Genomic DNA, 27,623 nt, shown 5'->3' with positions numbered 1-27,623 from the left:
GCTTCTGTCCCTCAGATGAAGCCTCCCCCCCCCCTTAATAAAGCGCCTGGGATGGGGGGGGATGACGACACAGAAAGGGCACTTTTGCAAAAACGCTTCTGTCCTCAATTGGGCCACTCAGCCCTGCCCCTCCCCCCTGAGTTTCCTAGGCGACCCTGGGACCCCCGTCCCCCCCTTCCTCTGCCAGAGACCCCTGCTCTCATTTGGGAAGGTGGAAGAGGAGCAGGGGCTGCGGGGGGGGGAGGCAGAACCCCCCCAAGCTCCAACAGGCCCCCCCTCTGCTCCTTCCACTGGACTTGACCTTTCCCTGACCACCCCCTGCCTCCAGCCCCTCCCCCCAAGACTGGTGACCAGCGGGCGGTCTCTTGCCTCGCTCCCTTGCTCACAGGGCTAGGGCTGCTGCTGCTGGCTGCCAATACAACTTAGCAGATGTTAATCTCCAGTGAAATGTCTCCTGTCTCCCCGGCATTCACATCATATTTAGGGAATTCATATCCACAACTCAAAAGCTTTCTTATGCAGCAGCTCACAAGAAGTAACTTAATTGAAATGCTTTATTTATGTACAAGCAAGTTATGAAAAACGAGTACTTAATATAAAAGTCAGTGAAAAATGTATTTTATGCTGAATAAGGTTTCTAAAAATGAAAATAACTTCTAAGGGCGTCACAAAAGCATGTAAGAAGGTTTAAGGAATTGTCTTCTCTGCGGCTGTGGTGGTGCCATGATTCCAGGCCTCTTGCCAGCTCCTGGCTGGCCAGGAAAATCGCAGGAAGTAGAACCTCTAGAATTGGAAGATGTGCTTTTGCAGGCTTTGTAACTCCTAGGAAGAGAGAAGAACTATTATTAGACACTATCCTTTGTTTCAAGAAATCACATGGGCTTCTGTCACAGAGTTTAAAAGGTCATTTGCACATGGAGAAAGGAAACATAGTGACACCAGCAGAGACACTTCCTGAACGTTTCATTCTCATAACCTTTGCTGAAGCTTCAGTGCTCAGGTGTTATCTATACTTGTGTGGCTGTTACCACAGAGAGGTGATGGGGAGAGAGGCACTTCCAGTCACCGGCCATGCTAAAAAATTCCAAAGTTACTGCCAATGTCGGAATTCAACCCGCTAGTGGATAGTGGATATTTCCAAGGAACTTTTCCTGATGAAATAGTTAAAAGGTGCTTCATTAGCACTATCTCAGTTTTATTCAACCTGTCTGAAGAATTGGAAAACATACCTCTTAGAATAAGCCTGCTGTTTCCCAGATCCTTTTTTTTTCTTCGATTCTCTAAAAAAATGAGACTTCTTCCTCTTCCTTCCCTTGCCATTTTTGGTTTGGAAATAGCTGGACGTCGTACACGTTGCTTCTCCTTCCTCACCTTCACTGTCACATCTGCTAACATCAGTCTCCGTGGCTGCGAGAGACTTGTTTTCCACTGTGGGGAGAAACCCAACTTCCTTAACCCAATTCCTCTTTCTTACTTCAGACAGAGTTTCTGCCTTAGGAGTCCTCTTGGCCCCATGACTGCCACTGAAATACTCGAGAGCCTTGTATAGACTAAAACAGCTGAGCTGTGTCAGTGATAAGGAAAAGAGTGAACAGGGACCGAAGCAAGGTTCTGTTGCAGTGTGGCCAGCCTGTGCATTGAGTGGATGAAGTGATTTAAATACCTGTTAGTATCTTTGTACAATACTTCTGCATCACGTCTATTATTTCTGCTCCATACTTCTCTAATTTGTCCTCTGTGACACCATCAATCTGAAGCAAAACTGCTGGATCTGAAGACAAAGTCTCTGAAAAAAAAAATCAATACAACTTTCTTGGCATCAGCAATACCAAACTGTCTTGTCATTCCTGTCTTCCAAGAAATTATTTTTAACTTCCCAGTTTAGGCTACAGCACAGGGGGTCTCAATTCCAAGTCTAACCAACCAACCAGTCCTGCTTAGCTTTTCTGAGATCAGCCAAGACCTGCTAGATGTTGGCCACCTGCTGTAAATGGCCCCCTGTTGATATCATGGAATATCCTTGTTACTCTGCTACAATGCAGAAAAACCTCGCCATCTCTGCCTCCAGGGATGTGATTTGACTTTCTAACACCCTGTCAGGACTCAGTGACATTGACTGATTTTTCATTAAGAGCATTATGAAGAGTTAATGAAGAAATTGGGTATCCAAACTGTCAAAAAAGTCAAATACCTAGGTATACATTTATCTGCGAGGTGTGTGTCCATCAAAGACAACTATACTAATTTGATCAATAAACTAAGAAAGACTTAGAAAGGTGGAAAAAACCTATAATTGTCCCTGATGGGTAGGATTGCAGTCATAAAAATGAATGTACTACCAAAATTTCTTTTCCTATTTCAAAATATTCCCATTAAATTAGAAAAAAGGTTTTTTTTTAAGGATTTGAATCAATTGGTTTCAAAATTTATTTGGCAGGGAAGAAAACCAAGAATAAAACTCAAAGCTATGCAAGACACTAAGGAAAAAGGAGGATTTGGCATACCAGATTGGGAATTTTATTAAACTGCGGCCACTCTAACATGGTTAAAAGAATGGATTATGTTGAGAAATAAAAGATTACTCAAATTGGAAGGTCATGACCTCCAAGCAGGATGGCATGTCTTCCTTTGGTATGAAAAAGGATCTGCACACAAATATTTCAATAGACACTACATCAGACAGTCCCTGTTATTAATATGGAACAAAATCAAACACGACCACTGTACCAAAACACCCATTTGGCTATCTACGATGGAAGCATACATACACCCAAATTTAATTAATATGGAAAACAGAATTACATATAGTTATTGAACAGATAGGGGGAGATTAAAACTAGATTAGAATTGGCATCACAAGGGATAGAATGGTGGTCCTACTTACAAATACAATCAAGGTTTGCACAGGATAGGAAGAAGGAAGGTATTGCCAAAGATTACACAATATTAGATAAACTTTTGATACAGACAGGAAACAGGTTGATCAAAGTGTTGTATAGATTTTTGTTGGAACATAAGCTAGAGGAGGAACATGTCAAAGAAACTATGGTCTCCTGGGCGAAAGAATTCAGTTATATGTGGAATTGGCTAAGTGGGAAAAACTTTTGATACTTAACAGAAACTAACAATGACTACGGCGTATAAAGAAAATCCTTATAAGATGTTCTACAGATGGCATCTCTCCCCAGCATGGCTCTTCAAAATGTTTAAAAATCTGGCCCCAAATTGTTGGAAGTGTAAAAAAAAACCAGGCACTTTTTATCATATGTGGTGGACATGCAATGAGGCAAAAAATATTGGAAAATGATTCAATCATGGTTAGAACAAATGGTGGGAGACCAAATCTTGTTTAAACCAGAAATTTTTCTCCTAGGTATAATACCGGAGGGGTTTAAGAAAGATACACTTTATCTAATTATACATGTACTAAATGCAGTGCGCATAACTTATGCACAATATTGGAAAAAAGAAAATACACCAACAGAGCTAGATATAATCAGAAAAGTATTGGCCTGTGCAGAAGCAGACAGGCTCACTCTTGAACTTAAAAATAAAGGGGAATCAGAATATTTTGAAGTCTGGAATAGATTTTATAATTGGTATAAGACAAGGTGACAAGACTGGAACAAACTGTATATATTGTGATTGGACAGAAGGATAGACAATATATTAAGTAGGCTAATAGTTAATGGTTGAGACTAGTTGTATATAATGTGAATGTATGGTCACTTCAACTTCGCGGTACTATATTGTTTTAAATGTAAAAATAATAAAAAATATATTCCCCCCCCCAAAAAGAGCATTATGAGCCTGATATTGCCTGAAGGTCATCAGGCAGAGATGAAGAAATCTGCCTGAAATGGAGCCATAGCTATAGAAACAAGGCACTTTTGAAAGCTAGAAAATCTGAAGACAGACAAATTTTACAACTCTTACAGCATCCTCCCAAAGCAGGTTTCTTAAATGCTGTCAGGTATCTTTTCTTACGTAATTCAGCTTATGCAGAGAAAGCAAGTGAGAAAACAGGTGGATGAAATGGCAAATAAAGAAGATAAAAGGGCAAGGATTGTCATTTGAACATTTACCATACGTAACCTAAGGGTTGCAGTGAAGTGTTGGAAATTGTACATTTGGCGTAACAGTGACATGATAGTTATGATAACATGCTTGTTATTTTTATGGCAACACATAGGATTTATCCTCAACTATATCATACACATTTTCCATGAATATATTACCTGCTATTCTTTTTAATGTGGCAGTGTTAAAAATATTAAAATAGTGGATATTAAACACTTTTCCAAGGTTTTTACAGACATCTGTGAGGTCAGAGAGACACTTCTTAACCATCTCTTCCCGTAGGGACATCTTGGTCTCCAAAGCCCTCTGCTTCCGGATATTGCTGGCACTTTCTGTTTCACAGAACTCCACCTGAAGGGCATGAAGGGGCATGTTGGTGTACGACAAAAATAAGAACGCTTCTGAATTGTTGTTTACAAGAGAAGAAAGAAGAGGGAACAGTCCAGCACAACTGATGGCTGAGAGCTGAAAGGGGGCTTTTCTTTTCATCAGCCCCCGTCGCTATTCTGTTTTTCTGAACCATTCCGCAGCAGCTCCAGTCTGGGAGCTGGGCTGCTGTGTCTGCAGTCACGCACCTGCAAGCAGCCGTTCAGCACAGCACCAGCTTTTTCCCCCAGCTGGATGTATGCTACCGCTTGATCGTTGGCTGTGATGTACAAGTCTTCATCCAGAATCTTGTCCAGCACCAGCTTCCTAAAAAGTCTCTCGGAGTTATGGCGGGAGTAGGCTTTACCCATGCCAAAGAGGCCGCTCTGAATCTTTGCAGCTTTTGCACCTAGGAAAAGGAGGAGAGTATATAGCTTATTTTCATGGCCAAGCCAACTTATCATTTTGAAAGTTCTCGGCTCCTCTTTAGAAAGAACGGAGCCCAGGATTGGAAACCTCTGGCCCTGAACAAGAAAGAGTAGGGTCCACATCCAGATATAACCAGCTGGGAAGGTATGAGCCAGGGCGCGCTGGTTGGGCAGCCTGGAATATGCACCTCTCTCTGGGTTTCTCATAAAAAGGGGAAGAGCCCAGATCCCTCCTTTCAGCCCTCCCTGCTTCCTACACAGGCAGCCAGGACAGCCAAAGGGACTGTCCAGTCCCTCCTCAGGCAATTCACTTGGCTTCTTTGTGGCTGAAAAAGAGAGAAGACATTCCCGCTCTGTCCCACAGGCAAATTTGGGAGCAGGGATGGTCATTGCTGGGGCACAAATTCCACCCTGCCACCTGTATCGTGTGAACAGGCTGCTACACCTGAGCCTCAACAGAAGACAAGGAGGGTGATAAAGGGAGCCATGGGGTACTCGTGGAAATGAAAGCGTGTGAGACCATGCACATCCTTCCTTGGCAAAAGGGGGTGGGCCGGGGAGAAGAAAATGTTTTACCACCTAATGTTGAAAAAAACACCCAATGTTGAAAAAAATATACAGGATTTATATATGTATATACAATTATGTATAATGTAGAACTTACCCAAGAAAATGTCAATCATCATATTGAGGGTATATCTTCCTGCATTTCTCTTGATATTTCTAGTTCCTTTTTCACCACAATATTCCTTTACAAATCTCACAATGTTTTTTACGTCTTCGGTCACGTTCCTCAACTTGTATACCTAATAAATGTAGTTTTATTAATTCTGTATCTCACGTGAGCCAGTACACAGCAACACTTAATACCATTTAAATGCGATGTAACTGTAGTTAATAACTTATAATAGGAATATCACCTAATAGCTTTTTTGGGATGAAGAACAGCAATCATCTGAGAAAAAAACTGTAATGTTACCATTTGGAAAACTAACTTCTTCAGCTGGATGCTTTCAGCTCTTCCCAGGAAGATTTATGTTTGGTATTTACATTTCATATTTCTAAACTGCTCACTTCTCAGAGAGGGGCCTGATCCAGATGTTTAGAGGCAAACTTTGAGGCACAGCTGCTGCTTACCTGTTGTTTGGAGCAGTTGTCGCAACTTACTTCTGGATGCTCCTTACAAAATCCAGGATTAAAGTCCGTTTCTCCAAAGTAGGCCAGCAACTGTATCCTCCGGCATTCCATGATGTTCTCGCAGTAATGGACCATGCTGTAGAGGTTGTTGAAGTGCGTCTGCCTGGTGTGGCTGTTGCCCTCCCTTTCCACTGAAAGGCAAGCAGGGGGCCCCTGGTGAGGAAAGGGCCCAGAGGAGCAAGACCTGGGACAGGCGACTAGACTTTCACAAGGCTGCTGCAAACTACCGAGTTGCAAACCTGGTGAGGATGGAAAGAATCACCCCACAGACTTCGGAACCCCCTTTGGGCCCATTTTCCTGGAGCAAGGAGATCCCCCATCCGCCAGGCGGCCCTGATGGATCAGGTTAGGTTGTGACAAGCACCGTCCCAAAGCTTGCTAGGAAAAGCAGCTGCCAATGCATTCTCCGTCTTGGAAAAATTAATCCTAGCTGTTAAAGCCCAAACTGTTCCCAATCCCCCCGTTCTCACCCCGTATGCCTGGATCCCTTGGCGAACAGGAAACAAAGGAAATCAGCCAGGCAGCCTTAATGTCAGCTAGGCTGATTCCGGCTGACTTTCTAGGTCGCAAGTGAAAGCCAAATTATGAAACCCTGGGACGTGGCGGCCTCTCACGGAATGCTCCAAGCAAGGAAAGCCCCGTCTTCCTTTGGCTCTGAATATTGTCGGAGTGGCGGGCAGTGAGTGTTGCTCCGGGAAGGGCTGCTTGCACAGAGAAGATCATCGGCTGGACCTTCCCTCTATTTAGGTTTATCTGTTCACCGCTAGCCAACTGGACCCATTGGCAGCGAGCGGCACCGAGAGTGGGCAAGGGAATAACGGCCCCGGCCTTGAAATGACACTTACTCAGGATGAGCCTCCTCAGCCGGGTCACGTCGCTGTAGCTGTAGAAAAGAAGGCAGTGGGAGACTTCGCCGTCCCGCCCGCTTCGGCCGGATTCCTGATAGTAGCCCTCAATAGATTTAGGGAGGGAGGCATGGATGACAAAGCGCACGTCGGGCTTGTCGATCCCCATTCCAAACGCAATGGTGGCACAGATGACCTGGAAGGCAACAGAACAAGCCACTTCATGCGGGGGAAGCAAGAGCACCCAGGACCTTGGGGGTCCGACCCCCAGGAAGCTGCCTCCGATGGGCTCGGATGTGCCTGTTATCACCCTGGATTAACACCTTCCCTCTTTCTCTTTGCCCAAAGCTCAGGCCGGGCAGAGCGCTTGCCATCCTCGGCCACGTTCCCTGCCCATGGGCCTGGCTGCCTCTTCTACCAGACTGCTCCCTATTTTGCTTGTGCCAGTATGGCCGGGGATCGAGGCGAGTCCAGGGCCTTGCGAGGGAAGAACCAAAGGGAGAGTCCAGCCAACTGACTGCCAGAGCCGGTCACTGGTTCATCCCCTTTGGCCTATCCCTCATTGCTAGCCCACAGAGACGCTGTCGGGACTGCAGGCAATCCCTCTCTCTCTTCTGCTCTTCTTCAAACCCTTCCCAAGGAGGGAAAAGACAAATACACAGACGGCTTTATCGAGGGATCCAATCAGGGGAGGCAGCCCAATTGCTCCATTGGACACTGCCACAAAAGGATGGCATACTATGTGAGCCAATGTCTTCTGAACTGGAACATTTTGTCCCATTTGACAATAGAATAACAGAGGTGGAAGGCACCTTGGAGGTCTTCTAGACCAACCCTCTGCTCAAGCAGGAGACCCTCTACCATTCCAGACATGCAGCTGTTCAGTCTCATCTTGAAAACCTCCAGCGATGGAGCATCCACAGAAGGCAAGCCGTTCCACTGGCTAATTGTTCTCACGGACAGGAAGTTTCTCCTTAGTTCCAGGTTGGTTCTCTCCTTGATTCTTGTCCGGCCTTCTGGTGCTTTGGAGAATAGATGGAAACTCCCCCCCCCTTCTTGTTTATGGCAGCCCCTCAAATGTTGGAAGACTGCTATCATGGCCCCCCACCCCCACCCCAGTCCTTCTTTTCACTATGCTAGACAAATCCAATCCCTGCAGCCATTCTTCATATGTTTTGGCCTCCAACCCCCGTGCTACCTTAGTTCAGGGGTGTCCAAACTTGAGAACTTTAAGACTTGTGGACTTCAATTCCCAGAATTCCCCAGCCAGCTCTGCTGACTGGGGAATTCTGGGAGTTGAAGTCCACAAGTCTTAAAGTTCTCAAGTTTGGACACCCCTGCCTTAGTTGCTCTTTTCGGTACTCATATCGCTTTTCATACAGGTAGTCCTTGACTCAATGACAAATGAGCCCAACATTTCTGTTGCTGAATGAGACATTTGTTAAGTGAGTTTTGCCCCATTTTATGACATTTTTTGCAGCAGTTGTTAAGTGAATTGTTACAATTGTTAAGTTAGTAACAGGGTTGCTAAACGAATCTGGCTTCCCCATTGTCAGGAGGTCACAAGGTGATCATGTGACCCTGGGACGCGGCAGCCATCTCAAGTATGGTCTGAGTCAGTTGCCAAGGGTCAGAATTCTGATCACAGGACTAGGAGGAAGCGGCAACAGTCCCAAGTGTGAAAAGGGCGATAAACCACTTTTTTCAGTGCCACTGAAACTTTGAACAGTCACTAAAGGAACTGTTGTAAGTCGAGGACTCCCTGTAATATGGAGACCAAAACTGGATTCCGTATTCTAAGTGTTCTTAAGGCTTCTTGTCTTCCGAATCATCCTGTTCCAGCCACAGTATTGGTCAAAGAAGGAAAAGCCCTATTTTGCTCTTACCCCTGTAGGCTCCGGGCCGCTCTGAGCTCTTGAAACCTGGAGTTCCCTGCACTTCCCTTTGCAGAGGGCGAGTCTGTTGCCCCCCCTCCCCCACCCCTCCTTTGGCTTTAACTGCTGACATGGCTCCCGCCCGGCTGGATCTCCCTTCCTCGCAGGGTCTTCTTTCTACCTGGCATCCATCCTGGTTGATCCATTTCTGCTGCACAAGGTCTCTGGTGCCGTCCGGGAGGCCAGCATGGTACGCCAGGGCTGAGAGGCCGCCCCCTTGCAGAGCTTTGGCCACGGAGTCACATTCATACCGGGAGAGACAATAAACAATCCCCGAGTCACCTGCAACACACAGGAAAAGGTTCGGGGGTCTCAGATTTCTTCCAGTGTTTCTCAACCTCAACAACTCTAAGTTGGCTGGGGAATTCTGGGAGTTGAACGCCACCCATCTTAAAGTTGCTGAGCTCGGGAATCGCTGGTCTGTTCAAGAGAGCGACAGTTTGGAATTCCATCCGTAGGCTTTACTTAATTGCAGCTTGTAACAATTCACCATTGACAGAAACAAATCCAACCGTCAAACTCGACGTTGTTCCTTTATCTCCATGGCTTCCCTGCCCTTTAAAGATCGTAACAGATGACGAGGTCCTTTCCCATCTCTTAGCTCAAAGAACGTAACTCCAAGGAACACCAAGATATCAAATACCAGAATTTCTCTATAATCCAATAAACTTTGGGTTTAAAATAATCCCACACAAGTAGACATTGGCCAAGGAAGAACGGGTGATAACTTACCGGGATGGTATTTTCTGATCCATTGTAAGCAATCTAAAGCAACACTTTTGGGCTTCTTGGGTAACACGTCGTATTTCAGGTTGTGCCTGTTAAAGCTCATAGTAAACCTAGAAGGACGATTTAGTTGGATAAAAGGATTATTGAATGACTATAGAGCTCATCTATACAACAATCCCAGTAAAGCCGTTTCTTCTCCAAATTTCCCAAGAAGGACATCTCCCCTCTGCCTCCCAGCCCAACTTACACCTGGGGCCGGTGCATCTCCAGTTGATTCAGGATGTCCTTCTGCACTCTGGGGTTGGCGGTGGCAGTAAGAGCCATCATGGGAACCAAGGAGAACTTCTTTCGGAGCATGTTAAGCCGCTTGTAATCTTGGCGAAAATCATGACCCCACTAATAAAAAGATTTCTAACAGTTACATTTATATAGTCCTATGAAAAAAGCACAGCCTCTTTTGTGTTCTGTAGTCTGATGTATCAAGACATAGTAAAAACCATCTGATCCTTACCAGTTTTTAAAAGGAGGTAAACACGGCTCAGGTGAACCAGGTACAGGCCCCGATATGTAAAAAAACCACAGTATTCCAGCAGGGTGCAACTTTCCTTATCACATGACTGCATTCTCCTCTACCATTTTTACAAATAACTCAGGGCCACAAACATACCCATTCCTCCTCCTATTAACCCCACAACAACCACCCTGTGAGGTGGGCTGGACTGAAAGAGGGGGGCTAGCTCAAAGTCACCCGGCTGGCTTTCATGCCAAAGGTGGGAGTTGCAGGTCTAGTGAAATGACCGCTAGTGAAATAGAGACAACCTTCATGGCGGTCTACGCCCTTTTCAATTAAAACAGATCACCTGACTGACGCAATGGGCCTCGTCGATCACGAAGCGAGCCAAGAGCTGCCGCTGGTACAGATTCTCCAGCGCTGACATCAGCCGGCTACTCGAGCAAACCTGGGGAAAGCGAGAGCAGCAGGAGGCCTAGATGCCGCAACTCCATGGCTCTGGCACCGTTCTGAGTCTTCTTGTCTCCTCCCAGCCCCCAGGCCCCATCAGGCAGGCAACGACATCCAAAAGCTCCTCGCAAGGAGAGGGACCCGGGCAGAGCCCGGCTCCATCCAGGCCCTTTGACTCAGCTGGAGCACCGCTAAGCGACTCAGGCCCCCATACAAACCTTCTCTGGAGTAACGTAGAGGAGTTTTATGATGGGATCTTTCTTTGAGAGCTGCATGTAAATTCGGGATGCTTCGGCGTCAGTCTTATCGCCTGTGAGGTACGTTGCTGGAATCTGAACAGAGAAGACAGCGGCTCTAATTTGCGGCTAATCTTGGTTGCTGCTGACCTCTTCGTTTGGAAACTGGTCAACAACAAGGCCAATGCTTGTGCTCGAAGTGGGGAAGGCCAGACCGGTGCTCTGCTGTTGGCCAGTGCTCGTCCCTTCGGCTACAGAACCAAATTGTAAGAAGCACCACACAACTCTAGATGGAGCTTTTAACTGCTGTGAATAATTTTGGAAGCCGCTTTTGTATATTGTTTTTCTTACTTTTCTATTTTTCTTCCATTTTCTTTTCTTGCACTTTTTGCTTTTTCTTTGTCTTAGTTTCCATCTTCTCATTTAAAAGTTTCAATAACAATTACATGTTAAAAAAACCACCCAATTCTAGCTGGACCCGTAACTCTGGGGAAGCCAAGGCTACGCTGTTCTTTGATGAAAGCAGTTATACACCAGATTTTCTTCCTAGATTTTTAACAGGTCTAACCATCTAAATTTTGTATGAACACAGATTCTACAAGAATTTAGAGTTTTCTATTTGCACGGTCACACCGTAAAGAGCAGAAATCAATATGCCTGTGGCAGATACAATGATCTTAATACACTTCTGCATTCCGTGCAATTTACAGACAATCAAGCAGGAAGCCATCTTGAACTCACATCCATTGAGGTCAGCTTCTGGACTTGATCCACTATCAGGGACCTCAACGGAGAGATGACGATGGTGACTCCCACCGAAACACAGGCTGGTAGCTGATAGCACAGACTCTTGCCACCTCCTGAGCGGAGCAAAAGCACAAGATGAAAACTCTACTCATGTTCTACTCTGCTACTAGTTCTATACACACCTGTTCTATACACACAACCAAGCGAAGAGGCCCAGTGCTTCCACTCACACTTTCTCCAACACTTCTGCTACCATGAAGATTAAAATCTGGCCCAAGATCTGAGATGCAAATAACCACTAAGTTCAGCCTCCTGGTTGGTGCAGGAGTGAAGCATCCCCAGAAGGTCCTTAATATTTGTTCAGGCAAAATACAAGGATCTCTTATGAAACTTATTTTAGGAGATCATTCTTTGGGTTTTTATTAAAGCAGAGTCAAAGATTGGATTGCATATGAGTTCAGATTATTACCTATATTGACTGAAATCCTGAAAATGACTTCTAATCATAATGAACAGCAAATCATACATTAAAATCAAAACAGAAAATAGCTTTATAATGGGCAGAAGAGTGCTCAGTCTGGGTTGTGAAAGTGTAATTCAACCAAGTAAGAAATCCAATAGTTTCTTTTATTCTGAGTAAATTTAAAATTGATTTAGAGTATAATTACTTGTTATAAAGTTACAAAATTTTACTTAACTTTCTCTCCCCCCCACCCCCTCCACCCCGGGTGGCATGTTGGGCGAGCTCATTCACTTTAGCAGGATCTGGCAGGACTGTAGGATACAAGGAGGAGGGACAAAGCAAGACTCCACCAATGAACAGCTATTCTGTCTGTATGGATGCTAATGACAGCATCCAGACAGACAGTTAAGGAAAATGGATATGGAGGTAGTACCTAACACCACGTAAGTTAAATCAAATAGATGATGGATATACAAATATTGGTTGGAAGTGCAAGAAAGAGGCTGGGACATATAAACATATGTGGTGGGATTGTGATAGTGCACAAAAAATATGTTTAGAGAAATTAGAGCACCGTTGAATGTAAATCTAGAGAGGTCACCGAGGATTGCATTATTGTTGCTGGTGGAAAAACGGGATATAAATGAAACAGAAAAGGAATTGATGATAAATTTGATAATGGCAGCTAGATTAGTGATGGCTAAATATTGGCGACGAAATTGGGATATTGAAAGAAATGAGTGGTATAATGAAATTTGGAGTGTGGCAACAAATGAAAATTAGCAATGGAAATTAAATTTTAAAAAGGGATGATTAAAGCAAATAATTATAATGAAATATGGGAGGATTTTATAAAAAACCATGTTGGCAGAAGGCAAAGGGAATAAACCTATTCAAGAATATATGTTGCCTTGAAGAGGATAAGGGCACAATTGGAACATATTATATATCTTTTAGTTGTTATAGAAGAAGAAATATAAGAGGGAAAAAATGGTCTCGAGGTTTCTGTGTGCGTGCACTGTTAATATTTGCATTTTTTTCCTTTTTTTCTATTTAGATGTATGTGTACTATGTTTGTATTATTTGTATTTAAAATAAAACAATAATTAAAAATAGGAACATCTCAGAAAAAGCCAACATATTATTACAATCACATGGCATCATTGTCTAAAGCAGGGGTGTCCAAACTTGGCAACTTTAAGACTTGTGGACTTCAACTCGTGGAGTTGAAGTCCACAAGTCTTAAAGTTGCCAAGTTTGGACACCCCTGGTCTAAAGCTTTTCAAAATATCTAAACCAAAAGACCCAGCAGCCCAAGAAGAAACAAGGGGAGCCACCTACAGCATAGAAGGGCTGCAGTAGCCACTAGAGGTGGCCCTTGACTTATAGGCTCAGGGACTGTTGAACTTACAAGGGCACTGAAAAAAAGTCCCTTGTGATCTTTTTTCCACACTTGTGACCACTGTAGCGTCCCCACAGTCATGGGATCAAAGTCTGGGTGCTTGGCAACTGGCATGTGCTGATGACGGTTGCAGGGTCCCAGGGTCACCTCATCCCCTTTGGCAACCTTCTGACAAGCAAAGTCAACGGGGAAGTCAGATTCGCTTAACAACCACACTACTCACTTAAAAACTGCAGTTATTCACTTAACAACGGTGTTGAGAAAGGTCCCCAAATGGGGCAAAATTCACTCAATGCCTTGCTTAGCAATGGAATTTTTGGGCTCAATTGTGGTCGTCAGTCAAGGACTTCCTGTATGTAGAACACAGGCAGACTAGTCATGAACTCTTAATCACACAACAGACTCAACCAGAGTTCAACTGTGAACATCCTAGACCAAGTTAAATCCAAAAATGCTGGGGAATTCCCGGAAGCGCTCAGATAAATCAGCCATATAGGCATATAGAGAAAAACTCAAACCATTCGAAGTTAAAAAGTAAACAAAGAGACCATCACCAGCAATCAACGCCCAGATAAGCAAATAAATGTATACAATTTTGGCAAGTGATGTGAGAGGATAATAGGCGAGATCTTTTAGCTATGCTTGGCAGGAGCAAGGAAAGTGGAAAAGGAAGGCAATGGATCCCAGGATGGGCAGAATCCAGAAAAGTGTAGGACTCTGCTGGAAAAGCGTTCAGCTATTACTGAAGCAGTTGGAAAGGTATCCATTTGTTGCCATGAGTCAAGCCTGACTCAGCGATACCTACAGGTAGTCCTTGACTTAGACTTTTGACATTTCCGTCAAAAGCCACTGCGGTCATAAACTGATGCTCTGCAGTCGGTAAGCATGTTTGAAATAGCTTACTTTTCAGGGTTTCAGAGCTGAAAGTTTTCCCCAATTCTAATGTCTGGCTACAAAAATTATGCAATGCATTCAGCTCTGAAACCAATATTTGTAACTTTTCAAAACAGACAGAATGATGGATTTCATTCATAAACTTAATTTCCCCTAATAGCAACGGTTCACTTCTGTAGGGGCTGCACACCTGTACTGAATATTGTGAGGTGACAGGAACCTCCTGTAACAATTGATCCAAACAGTAGAAGGGAAGAAAGTTCAAAGGTGGAGCACCACCTGAATCATTTCATCCCAATTGTTCAGCTCATCAGTATGTCCCAATTAGAACATAGGCAAAATATCAGCAACTTGATTTAAAACCAATTATTACAACTGCTTTTTTTCTCTTGATTATTTCAATCCCAGTTTAGAATGCCATTTGTCAGCCTTGATTCTCCCTTCCCCCTTTCTTTGGAGGGCAGGAGGCGATGGGCTTCACTTCAAGACTCACCTGTAGGCATCAGGATGAAGCAGTCCTGAGCCAGCAAAGCAGCATTGATGGCTTCAAGCTGATTGGTCCGAAAATGATGGAGACCAAACTTTTTATGGAATATCTTCATCATCTCATTAGAATGCGCAAATGCTAAACCTCTGAATGGTTCCAGGGTAGCATTTCTGGAAGGCGTATCCTTAATTAGTGGAGGAACTTGGAAGAAAACAAACTTTTGTTATGAGACTGAAGACAATATACCCTTGCTGTTTCCAGAATGTATAGCCAGCCAATTAGGTGCTGAAACTTAATTTCATAAACAGGAAAATATCCCAAAATGTTTCAGGGGAGGGAGGGGGGAGGGATGGATGGAGTGTGTTACTAAGCCATGTCAATGATGAGCCGCGGTGGCTCAGTGGTTAGAGTGCAGTACTGCAGGCTACTTCTGCTGACTGCCGGCTGACTGCAATTTGGCAGCTCAAATCTCACCAGGCTCAAGGTTGGCTCAGCCTTCCGTCCTTCCGAGGTGGGTAAAAGGAGGACCCAGATTGTTGGGGGCAAGAGGCTGACTCTGTAAACCGCTTAGAGAGGGCTGCAAAGCTTGGCAATGCAGTATATGTGTAAGTGCTGCTGCTATTGCTATGATTAAATCTCAGTAGGTTTCACCCACTCTATTTCCACTCATAAATGTAAAGTCTTGAAGAGGACCCAGTTTGCATCCTGACACACAGCTCAGCCAGTGAAACACTTTCAGTCTCACTTATTTCAACACAGCAACTTTGGATATAATGCAACTAGATTCAAAATTAACCCTAAAACCTAAATGCAAAAAGCTGCCAGAAAAATAGACACTTGTTAATAGTTTTAATCTTGCCTTAGTCACAAAGCCAGAAAGGAGGCATTGGCAATCCACCGCTGAAAAACCTTGCCAAGACTGGCCCAGGCAATCTTCAAGAAGTGAACACCATTGAGCAGAAAGAAAAATTCTATTGGAAAAACCACCTGCTCTATTTAAAATTAATGCATCATGTATGTGCTATCCTGTATACGCACAATGGATAGCAATTGGTGGTCTTGCATTCCTGGTATGCTGCCAAGGAGTGCCACTCTACCTCCAGCTACCTGCTTTAATGGACATCTCCTTCCCTGCTCCCTCCTGGCGTTTTACATCAAAACAGTCAGCCAAATGTTTAGACTGGATTTGGCATTTTTATCCATCTACTAGCTGGTAACCCGGTGTTGCCCGGGTATTTATAGACATCAAAGCATTTGTCTGACAGGGAGCCATTGAGAGGGGCCTTTCTTCCCCCCGTACACCAGAGTTATGGCATACCAGAGTTATGTCTTAACACCCCCTCCTCCAGCAGAGGTGGGTTCCTACTGGTTCGGACCGGTTCAGTAGAACCAATAGTAAAAATCGGGGCTGGCTCTCTGAACCCGTAGTACTGGCAGGCTGGCCACAACCCCGAACTGGTCCCCTGATCGCTGCCCACGTCCGTTGCATGGCAAGCTGACCGGAGCTGGGAAACAGCTGGCAGGCAAAGAAGCCTCTCAGCTGCCTCTTTTGAGTGCCAGAAGACTGGAGGCTTCTTTTCCACCCAGCCCCTCGCCGCAGGGCGCCAAAACGTCTTCCAGCCGGTGAGAAGAAAGCTGCACATGCACGAAAATGGTAGCAGCGACTGGAGGTCTTTTTGGCGCCCTGTGCCAGCGGTTGGGTGGAAAAGAAGCCTCTCGGCTTCCAAGTTCAGCAGCAGGCTCGCTCCCTTCACTTTCCTCCACACCCGAGAAAGATCAAAAGGCGCAGAGCAGCAGCCTTTAAGGACAAAGCTGGCATAGCCGCCTAGAGGTAAGAAAATGAATCACTGAGTGAAGGAGCCCCCCGAAGCTGCCAACATTGCAGCCGCACCCTCCCTCCCTGAAGCTTGGAGCTCCAAGCAGAAGAGGTCCTCAGCTGTTGCGAAGAAGCCGCAGCTCTGGGCATGCCACACCCGCTTTGTTCTCTTTGAGAGCCGCTTTGCAAACAAGGAGCTAAGGGAGCGTGTGTGCGTGTGTGTGTGTGTGTGTGTGTGTTTCAGCATAACTCTGGAATGCCTGGCCCATTAAGGAGAGCGAGTGTGGCGTCCTAGAGAGGCAATTGTTTGTGATGTCACTTCCTTCGCAGCTTTCTCTGGAAAGCCAACCGTGATGTTCGCCCTCTAGTGGACCAATGTGGAAGCGCCTGATGGATTTGGGGCAAAGTGCCAGGATTGTAGACAGGGTGGGAAAGAGGAGCACATGGGAGGGGGAAGAGAGAGGGCAGGGATGATGGGCATAGGAAGAGGAGGAAGAAAGGCCCCTCTCAATGGCTCCCTGTCAGAAAAATGCTTTGACGTCTATAAATACCGGGGCAACGCCGAGTTACCAGCTACTGTGTGTGTGTGTGTGTAAGTGTGTGTGTGTGTGTTTACGTTTTTCGCCATCTTCAAAACACCAGCCTGAAGATGGTGAATGTATGTATGTATGTATGTATGTATGTATGTATGTATGTATGTATATAGATGTACACAGAGACTATTAACATATACTCATGCAACTTACTTTTGCAATCCATCCCAAGATCACTAAAAGATCTAAATATTTTACCTTTTGTCCAACCCCCTTACCAGAGGGAGCCCCCGTTGAATACTGTGAAGCTGTTATCATGGCAACTCCAATGCACTGTACAGTAGAAGCCATTTTACAGTACAGTAGAAGCCATTTAAAGTCATAAGAGGCTGCATCTTAACAGAACACACACTCCGAGGGGTATTAGGGGTGTCTTACCCCCAGAGTATTTTTCTCCAGAGAGTAAGTCACCTGTATACCAAGTTTGGATGAAATTGCTCAAGGCGTTCCAGAGTTATGCTGGAACATACATAGATACATCCTATTTTACAAAGAGAAAAGAGAAGAGGTCAAGTCCTTCCCAAGGATATGTTGTTATTTTATGTATTATAGATGTACGTCTCAAGGTCCCGTCCAATTCTGTTATTTTATTATTATAAAAAATGATGATTGGGATCCATACAAGTTTCTTTATCAAATAAAAATGACTGTCAGATGCAACCCAGAACTTTTTTTGGAAATATGCCTCCCAGTCCAAAAAAGGGACAAAGGTTAGCAGGCCTAACGGGAGTTAGCTCACTTTCACGTATCTTTTCTGCGCAATCACATTCAAACATATCTACAGCTGGCCAATTTGTGAACTGGGAAATACCCCTGGCAACTATGTGGTGAGTGCCCACATGTTTATAAAAGTCCAAATCTACTCAAAAAGGTTGAGTTAATATGTGGAGAAGAGTCTCTGATGCAAGATTGCTTGTAAAATGAGTTAACTGTACTCCTCACCGTAATTTCTTACTGCAGCTTATTTCCAGAATGCACTAAAAGAAGAAACAGGGAAACTTACCAGGGAAACTCTCACCCCTCACAGAACGGTCTGTGGAAGAAAAATCGCTAGGCAGATGATCAGCGCCTGCCTTGGACGTGACTGAGTTTTCCCCCCAAAATAGATTTGCTGCAGGGGAGGCGTCTGCAGCCGGCTGGGCCGGGCTCTGGAAAGTGCCTTCGGCTATTGAAGCACTTATTGCATCGTCCAAGTCATCCAGGTCATCAATCTCAAAATCATTCTCATGAAACTTCTGCCCTCCAGTTGCCAAAGGACTCTCACTTCCCACATTGCTTATAAGGGGATCACTTTTCCTTCGGTTCTCTGAACTTGCTCCATTCAGTGTTGAAGGCCACCAGCGTGTCTCAGCTTCCATGTCTGGATTTTGGAGTCCCGTTATTCCACCGGCTTCCCTCTTGGGACAAGATACGCCTGAACTTTCCATGGCAGAAGAGGAGGTGTCCCAGGTAGAATCTTTCATGAAAACAGATGGATTGGCACTGGCCCATCCTTGAGAGGGTGGCGGATGAAGGCCAGACAGGCGGGGAACGTCACCAAGCCGCTTGCCAGAAAATGGTCCAGAAGTAGAGTCGGCCCCTTGAGGAAGCGGGGAAGACGTTTTTCCCAGCTGAGAAGAGTACCTTCCATCGTGGGAGTCATCATAGTCAAAATTACATTTGTAGTTCATATCTAAAAATTTGTCAGTACCGGTTCTGTTTCCATTTCTGGAAATGCTCAACAGTTTTCTTCTGTATACAAAAAAATATAACATTGTTTTAAAAATTCCCAAATAAATTTGCTGTTTCCTTCTCAGAAACACCTCTTCTTAATCTTTTACCTTACTTACAACTCACAACCCAATTTAGATCCCTGCCTATAAAACATAATTGACATTAAAACATCTGTTTGAGTGTATAAATATACATATACAGTACATACAATATATCTATCCTTAATAGCAATGTATTGTCCTATGGAATCTTTCCTAACTGACAGAAACATTTTCAGTCAATACTGAAATTGAATAATTTCAACAATTCAATCAATACTCCTGACCCTCAACGGCCATGGATAATAAAATGTTTCCCCATTTAAAAAGTATGTTTAATTATTATTCACCCATGAGTTTCCTGCAGAACTATGATACTGTGGTATTATCTGATCATTAAGAACTCTCTTGTTCTACATCATTCCTGTTTCTCTAAGATTAGTAAGAAACAATTCCCCCCCCTTATGGACTAGGTGTATTTTCCAAGGTTGGACTTCTGTGGAGGTTTTACAGCCCTGAATTGAATAGTCCTGAAATTATAAGATACTAAATCCCAATGAAAAAAGGGAAATTATTTGCATAATTCTGCTTCTGAAATAAATATGGGCAGGATTCCATGCAGCAATACCCTGTGACAAAGAACTCTCTAGAAGTCATCTTGCAGACATAAAAAAAACCCGGCCTGCATTAAGAGAATCTCAGGGGACTGAACCAACTTGGACAAACCTATCCCATCTTCATTTCTTCAGGTAAAGAAGCAAAGACCCTCATCGCATTCCAAACTCCCAACAGACCTGCAATCTCTAAGCCGAAGCAGCTCTGGGCCACCTAGCAGAGACTTCAGTTCTCTTTCTGGAACGGCGTCCACCAGTTGACAGATCTCTTCCATTACACATTGGAGGGACTGGCCTGAAATGTAACAGGGTTCAGTCACATATTTTGCATGGCAGCAGCAGTGCAGAACTGGCTGACTATCATCCAAAGATTGTGGAATACGTCACAATGTTTTACCTTCCTTCCTTCCTTCCCTCCTTTTGGTCGTTCCTCCAAACTCCGGAAGTTGTTTCACTGAGAGTTCAGGATTCAGTGTTGTCTCATCAGCTGTTCTTTGGGGAAAATGCCTAACAATGTTAAGAATTATTAAGAAATGCAGACATATAGCATGAAGTAGATACACTTTATACCAAATAGAATTTTAACGAGACAGTGATTTTATGCACACATCCACAGTATTCCTGTCAACAAAAATTGTATGTATTTCTATAGTCAATGACGATTAGGAAAGTATGGAAGTAATGGAAATTAAATTTGAGTAAAACAACTGTACTGAAGTTTGAAGGTGTTCATTTTTCAATGAGTGCTTCTTCTCTTTTGCTTAAATACCACCAGCCAGAGAAATTATTTGATTTTTCCAGTTTTTGCAATAATGCACCTGTCACATGTATTGATTTATTGGGTTAAGTCAGTTAACAAATCTTTATAAATACAAATAATAAAACTTCGGTAGAATTAATAACCACACATTGTTGAGATTTTTCCCCATTATTGCAGATTATCGGTTTCAGGCCTGACTATAGCATTGAGCAGAGAGTGATCCTGGCTCTCCGTGATCTCTCAGCACTGAACAAGGTATCCTTTGAGCCAGCTGGAAGGGAACCTTCCCAGCCCCCAACCCAGAAAGACCGGGGAAGTATTTGCAAAGTCAGCTCTTAATGGCTGTATTTCCATGATCTGCCACTCCCTGGGGAAGCGTTCATCCCCACAAAGACTAACGAAGGCAGTCAGGTTGGTTCACAGGAAGGCCGGTCACTGCAAAGACAGCTGAGGGGTCCCAGGAAAGCATATCAGAGCACTGCTGGAGCTACAGGTAGACCTTAACTTACAACCATTCATTTAGTGACCATTCGAAGTTACAACAGCATTGAAAAGCATGACTTATGATCAATTTTTACACTTACGACCGTTGCAGCATCCCCATGGTCATGTGATCAAAAGTTGGCTGCCTGGCAACTGGCTCATATTTATGACGCTTGCGGTGTCCCGCGGTCAACCGATTCCCTTTTGCACCCTTCTGGCAAGCAAAGTCAATGGGGAAGCCTGATTCACTTCTCCACTTTATTATGTCATGCCTGCGAGCCATCTTTTCTTTTAGACTTCAAGCCTGCCACACTTTCTACTGTCTATTTTCTATTGTGGGAAAATGGGAGGTGGGATTATATGGAGTTGGGTGAGATGTAGCCATAACAACATTCTTCTTAGAAAGCCAAGGTCATCTTTGCCTCTGCACCTGGCTGGAACTGGATGGGAGGAATCTGTCTTTGTGGCAGTGGGAGATTGGACCATGGGATGGACTTGTGGGTGTGGGGGCAGGATCTTGAACTTTCAACTGGGTGGGGAAATCTGGAAGCTTTCAGATTTGGGTTTTCCCAAATGTACCAACATGGTTCTTTTAATAAATTGGAACTTTGAGGAATCCTTTGCCTCGGACTCTGATTTAATTTTGGAGGCTATTTGGAACCCTGATATATTAACTGAACTGCAGTAATTCACTTAACTATGGCAAGAAATGTCATAAAATGGAGCAAAACTCAATAAATGTATTGCGCAGTGGTTAGAGTGCAGTACTGCAGGCTACTTCTGCTGACTGCCGACTGCCCATAATTTGGCAGTTCAAATCTCACCAGGCTCAAGGTTGACTCAGCCTTCCGTCCTTCCGAGATGGATAAAATGAGGACCCAGAGTGTTGGGGGCAAGAGGCTGACTCTGTAAACCGCTTAGAGAGGGCTGTAAGAGCACTGGGAAGCAGTATATAAGTGCTATTGCTTGCTTAACAGCAGAAATTTGGGGACAATTGTGGTGGTGAAGACTACCTGTCGAGTGGGGAATCCAACCCCTACCTGCCCCCATGTAATTTTGGGGAGGGGGGTGGAAACAAACCACAGAAGAGCTTGATCCTATGCTGGCAGCTACTGGTAAACATCTCCCTTTCCTCTGGGGATGTTGAGAGTCCAAGCTCACCCACCTAAAACCACCACCTGCCCTTTTAGAACAATTTGGTTGTTTTTACCTTCATTGTTTTATCTTTAGGGAGACTTCTGCTCATTCAGAGCATTCAGATATATACATACCAGCTATTTTCCCAAGGGGCCATTCCAGAAAAATGCTCTTTGCTTATTCATACTAACCCTTAAGACAAATTCTAGTGTACCTAATGGTCTTCAGCCCGAACGAAGCAGGTAGCATCTCCTCTTCTGGGGATGGGGGGATGAAGTCCGCATAGTCTTCAGACTCACTTCTTCCATCATCAGGTTCTTCATTCCCACTTAAGGGGAAGCCAGAATCATTTTGCTCTTTAACTAAAAAAGAGCATATATTAAACAAAAGACCACTGGAAAATAATGAACACATTTAATCATTAAAAATATAAAGTTAAATTACAACAGTAAGTGGTTAGAATGCAGTATTGCAGGCTAACTCACTGCTTACTCCAGGAATTTGATTCTGGATGGCTAAAGGTCAACTTCCGTCCTTCCTAGGTTGGTAAAATGAGGACCCAGATGGTTGGGGGCAAGAGGCTGACTCTGTAAATGCTTAGAGAGGGCTGTAAAGCCCAGTGAAGCAGTATCTAAGTTTAAGTGCTATTGCTGTTGCTAATCAAATAAGGAAAAGCATTAAGTACATCTAATGATATTCTGTGATTAGATGTGCTGATTAGTGGGGACACATACCCAACTCTTTTTAACATAGTCAAGTTATGTGATAGGGAACAAGGTCAGACGTGGACTAGGGAGAACCAGATCCGAACAGCAACAGAGCTACAAGTTACTTGGTATGACCTCAGGCTGAAAGGGGTGGGTGGGTTTGATTGGTTTCCCTAATGCAGCTGATGTGAAGCCATATGGCATTTGAGGTGACTCTCTTGGGAAGGAGCACCATGGCAGAAGACCTGCACAAACACCATCACCTTGACTAGCCCTGGAAAATAAGCAGCAATGGGGCTGCTTAGCTCTTAGTTTGGGACCTGATGAGGAATTTCAAGGTTGTAGGTTAGACCTGGAAGTTGGAAAATGACTTTCCAATGACTTCTCCTCTTCACATTCTCCATTTGAAACTATCTATTTGACTGGAATTAAAAGGGTCAAGACAGGGAACAGGCAGGCTGCCTCCCTCTTGTTCCTTATGAAGCATTTGTATTTTCCTATTTGTATAAATATACACATCATTACATTTTTCATTCTCTCTTCCTGTGTTAGGCATCTTTGGCTTGCTGGTAGAGGGGCTTTTTGCAGTCTTTCTGTCGTTTACAGACAGCTTATCTCGAAATGATACAGACTGTCGTGGACATATTTTCTGTGGTCCAGTTGTTTCAAAGTCCTCCATGTCTTCCCAAATATCAGTAAGGTCAATAAATGAGTTGTTTGAACAATTATGGTCTTGGGTGGGGATCTCAGATCTCCCCACCTTGCAGTCCCCATCACTTTCTTTCACGGAAGAGATGAAACCATCTAAATTCTTGACCTCTTGATCATTTGAATGGTCTCGTTTTCCTTCTTGAACTTTCAGTGTTGTTTCAAACAGCACATTAATTTTGGTCTGCTTATTTTTAATACCACTTTGTTTTTCCAAAGAAGAATTGATATTCTTGTTCTTCAAGGCCAAAGGTTTTCTTCCACCCAGATATCCTGATGCGCAGTCATCAAGGCAATTCATCTTTCTGAATATAAATTCCCTGCAAAAATGGGTAAGTTTAGACTCTAGCCAGTCATAAATGATAGAACCCTTAGAAGCCGGTCAGATCCAGCACAAGGTACGGACTCCAACAAGGTGCCCCTTTTGCCACTATTTTGGTGTGATTACAGACATGTGTTTGAATATTGTAAGAAGCTATGCTATTATGTACTTATTCCGCAGCTACTTTAACTCTGAGAAAAATGTACAATACCTGATGTTATTCAATTGCTATTACCATATGCCAGCATTTTATGGCAAAAATCAGAACACCCTCTCTAGTGTTCAGAAACCTCTTCTCTAGATTCATTGGCAGCATATTTATGGTTTTAAATGTTTATTATTAAATATATTTATTATTAAATAAAAGACATTTATTGACCTGGATTCATGGTCAATAAAGTCTGGAAGAATTCTAAGGGGGCTTCAACACTCCACTAACATCCTGCACCTAAACTATGATTAAATAACTCTTGTACGTTCATGGAATACATTTTGCCTTTGTGCCCTATCTGGATGCCATCATGATAAAAATGGATATTTATTTAAAAAAAATTTTTTTAAGGGCAACCACTTCAAATAGTGTAGGTAGTGTATGTATAACACAAATACATAATAAATCAAAAAGAAGAATAACCCATCTAAACGCAAATATATAAAAACAAATGATAAAATGACAACAAAACCACCACTGGGGGGGCTCCAATTAACTGGCCCCTTATCAGCACAGTTCCTGGGTCCCAAAAGATGACAAGGCTAAGCAGAAGGAGCTGGGGCATCTCCTCCCTGGACAGCACGTGGGGTGAGCAGATGTTCTTGGGAGAAGGGGCCCCCGCAAGGAACCAACTCCTATGTCAGACATCTGAAGTGTTTAAACGTTTTGTTGTTAGGGCATTGCAGGTACTCATTCTGTTCTTTAATGTCCTGCAATCCTTTAAATGTCCTACAACCTCCCCCCCCCCCCCCCAAAAAAGACAGGCCCTGATTAGGTCCACTGTCTAATCTATGTAGCATGTTATTTTGTAAGCTTCCAGTGTTGTGATGAATTGTGACACACTATACATGTCATAAACAGATATTTCAAAAGGATGAACAGGTAGTTCTCAGGTTACAAAGAAATTGGGGTTGGAGTTGCCATCACTAAGTGATGCGTCATAAAGCATGATGATACACGATCACATCACTTAATGGCAATCCTGGCAGTCCCAGTTGCCGTCATAAGCCCGAGAGGCCCAAGTTGTTAAACGGGAAGAGGCAGGACTTCCAGGATAACTGGGGTGTGTGCCAGGGTGAGGCCTTGCATAGGCCAGGCATGAATTGCAGGAGGAACCGTGAGGGCAGAGCATAGGTGAGGGGTGCTGCGGGCAGGGAAAAGTGGCAACTACTGATGACTTTCTCTGCTGTCTTCCCCATTGATTTAGCCTATGGAAAGCCGGCAAGGATGTTCACAAATGGTATCAGATTGTGATCGGTTACAGAGTGCCTGATCACATGACCACAGGGTTGCTGTGATGGCTGGAACCTTGAGGACTTGTCAAATGCCCATTTTTTTCAGGGCTGTCATAACTCTGAACAGATACACACTATAGATTTAAAGTAGGCATTTTTAAAAATTACAATAAAACTATCCCCCAATTGAAAACCTTTCAACCAAAGCACGCGAGTTCAAAGGAATGAGGTACAAGATAGATGTGGAAGAGGAAAAAACAACAACAGAATGTCACTTGTCCTTTGCAGTTCCCTCTCAACGCTAATCCTCCAATATAGCAAGTTGTAAGGAGTTGTAATGGTACTTGTGGGGGTGGGGGGAGATGCTGCCTAGGGAACTGTCAGATGAGGGACAGCGTAGCCCACAGCTGCATAGCGGGCAGAACAAATGGCTCAGAAGGGACCAACCTACCCCAGGTCAGGCTGTAAAAGGTGACGGTGAGACAATCTATAGACTGTCAGTGGGACAAATGTATTTTCAGATTTGCAAGGTTCTGTTAATGTAGCTTTACAATCAAGTAGAAGTATTGATTTATCTGATCATCTTTCCTGGCTGATCTACCTGGCAAGGCTGAGAGCAATGCCCTGTTATGTTTTACATTAGGCAAGCCAGTCAGTCTCTATACAAAAGAAACACATTTCTGATGTAAAGGTGGCAACAGACTCAAACTACTGACAGAATGCTCCCCCCCCCCCCCCCGCCAGCTACTCCATCACTGACCTCATGGTAGCAATCCCTGAGAAAAAGGATTCCAAGTCTTAAAAAGCCAAGTTGAAACTCGGCAGATTTCATACCATTTAATGTAGCTAAACTCACAATGTCTTGAACTAATCAGTCAGCTTGGCCAGTTATGTCTGCTCCCTGCTGTGCCTCTCTTTCACTGCTTCCCTTTTCCTCCTTGCTCCACATCTCAGCACAGATGGTACCATTAAGGAAACAGGCAGGGTACCTGGAATTGTTAGCCCAGCTGCCTATGCTTTCTGGATCAAGGGAGGGGATTCATCCTTAAGCCGGGATGATGGGCCTGCTGCTGTTTGTTCACTTTCCTCAAAAACCATGGCTAGATCTGACCATTTTGAATAACTTTTACTGGATCTCCAACTATTCCTGGCTGTGCTGATAGAAATGGATAGTCTGGATCCTTTTCTGTCAGGTTTCAGATGACTGAAATGCGATCAATTGCATTTGTGGGTGACTCTGATGGAGGGAGTGTCCGTCCTGTACCTCCTTATGTACCACTTATGAGTGGTAATGGGAGGCAGAAGGCAGAGCTGCAGACCAGACAACTGGCAGGTCAATGATTTCTTAGATCACCAAAGGAAAAGGAGTGTGGGAAGCATCCTAGAAGGAAGCCACTGGGTCCCTTTTGGGGGGAATGAAAGAAAAGGTCTTTGCGGAAACCTTACAATAAAGATATGGGGCTGAGCTGCTTGTCCAGACTTCAAAGGACGAATGCTTTAACCTCTCAGTGTATCTTTCTAGCCTGGTTCCAGGGTTTAGGAATGGGGGCCCAGGGGGTGTGAAGGGGGACGGAAGGATCTGGCTGTAGCCTGTTTTCTGGGGGCATCTCAGGGTGGGATGCTCTCCTCCCTCCTCCCCCTCCCCCATCTATCTACCTGGAGCTGGTGACCCTCCCTTTTACCTCTCTGACCTGGAGCAGCCAGGAGGAGGAGGAGATACGGCCTGGGCGTCCGTGAAGGTCCAGATGGGGAAGAAGAGGCTTCAGCTTAACCCTCGCAAGACTGAGGGGTTCTGGGCTTGGGGGTCCCACCAGGGTTCCCACCTTTTGGGCCCAACGGGACTTTCCCAGAGAAAGGAATCGGGCGCAGCGCAGGCAGCTCCGTTTGGGCGGGAGGCTCTTCTCTTCCTGGACTGGGAGGCGCTGCCCACCGTCAGCCTCCCGAGGGGGTCACGGTGCTCTACGGGAAGGCCTGAAAGCTGCTGTGGCCGCCTGGAGAGCAGCAGCCCCGGCCGTCCTGGGCGCCCTGCGGAAGGGCCGAGGCCCCTGAGGGACCAGCCCCCTCCCCGCGCTTCTCCCACCCCTCCCGCCACGGAACCGGAGAGCCCCTGTCCCGCCGGACCCCCGTTTCCCCGGCGGCCTCCACCAAAGGCTCCACGGGAGGCCAGCAACCGCAGGGCAGGCTGGCTGAGGAGGCCACTGCGCGGCTTGCAAGGCGCCGCCGGCCTCCCTCGCAAGCGGCAACCGCCTCGCCCGGAGCGACGTGCTCTCAGCCGCCTCCCTTCTTCCCCCGTCCCTCCTCCTTGGCGAGCGCCCCCTCGACTCACGCGGGCCTGGGCGCGGCGGGCGGCCTGAGGGCGCTCCTGGCCCAGTGGCGCTGCAGCTGCTCCTGCAGGTTGTTGCGCGGACGGTCCGCCATCGCGGCGGAGGCTTCGGACGTCGCGCCTTCCCGGCCCGGAGGCGCCCGATTGGAGCCCGCCCGCCCTGCCCCGCCCGCGGAAGTGACGCCGAGCGCCTT

At 45.0% G+C, this 27,623-nt stretch overlaps 1 protein-coding gene across 3 annotated transcripts; it reads right to left on the bottom strand.

The window, feature by feature from the left end:
• Positions 1–488: 488 nt before the first annotated feature.
• BLM (BLM RecQ like helicase) lies at positions 489–27,623 on the bottom strand. 3 transcript variants are annotated; one of them, XM_081964786.1, is made up of 21 exons: positions 27,433–27,623; positions 23,156–23,658; positions 22,138–22,285; positions 19,941–20,050; positions 19,724–19,838; positions 18,182–18,909; positions 14,776–14,970; positions 11,518–11,636; positions 10,759–10,872; positions 10,440–10,538; positions 9,827–9,975; positions 9,583–9,689; positions 8,972–9,132; positions 6,917–7,112; positions 6,012–6,202; positions 5,539–5,680; positions 4,656–4,855; positions 4,239–4,431; positions 1,664–1,786; positions 1,230–1,428; positions 489–822 (listed from the first exon to the last, which is right to left on the bottom strand). In XM_081964786.1, exons 1-21 carry the CDS (start codon positions 27,522–27,524, stop codon positions 666–668), a joined length of 4,041 nt encoding a protein of 1,346 aa, XP_081820912.1. In that variant the 5' UTR covers positions 27,525–27,623; the 3' UTR covers positions 489–665. The 3 variants fall into 3 exon arrangements, with proteins under 3 accessions (XP_081820912.1, XP_081820913.1, XP_081820914.1); XM_081964787.1 differs by having other exon boundaries at positions 19,941–20,035; XM_081964788.1 differs by lacking the exon at positions 23,156–23,658 and having other exon boundaries at positions 27,433–27,566.

This window comes from Natrix helvetica (genome assembly GCF_964273705.1).
Source record: "Natrix helvetica genome assembly, chromosome: 12".
In the NCBI taxonomy this organism is placed as follows: Eukaryota; Metazoa; Chordata; class Lepidosauria; order Squamata; family Natricidae; genus Natrix; species Natrix helvetica.
This window is presented reverse-complemented; position numbering and strand designations above follow the sequence as displayed.

Coding starts and splice junctions, on each gene's coding strand:
- BLM (XM_081964786.1), bottom strand. CDS start 27,524: ATGGCGGACCGTCCGCGCAACAACCTGCAGGAGCAGCTGCAGCGCCAC. Junction 20,051..22,137: donor TTCGGGCTGAAGACCATTAG/GTACACTAGAAT, acceptor TAACATTGTTAG/GCATTTTCCCCAAAGAACAG. Junction 10,873..11,517: donor AGAAGCTGACCTCAATGGAT/GTGAGTTCAAGA, acceptor TTCTCTGTTCAG/ATTCCAGCAACGTACCTCAC.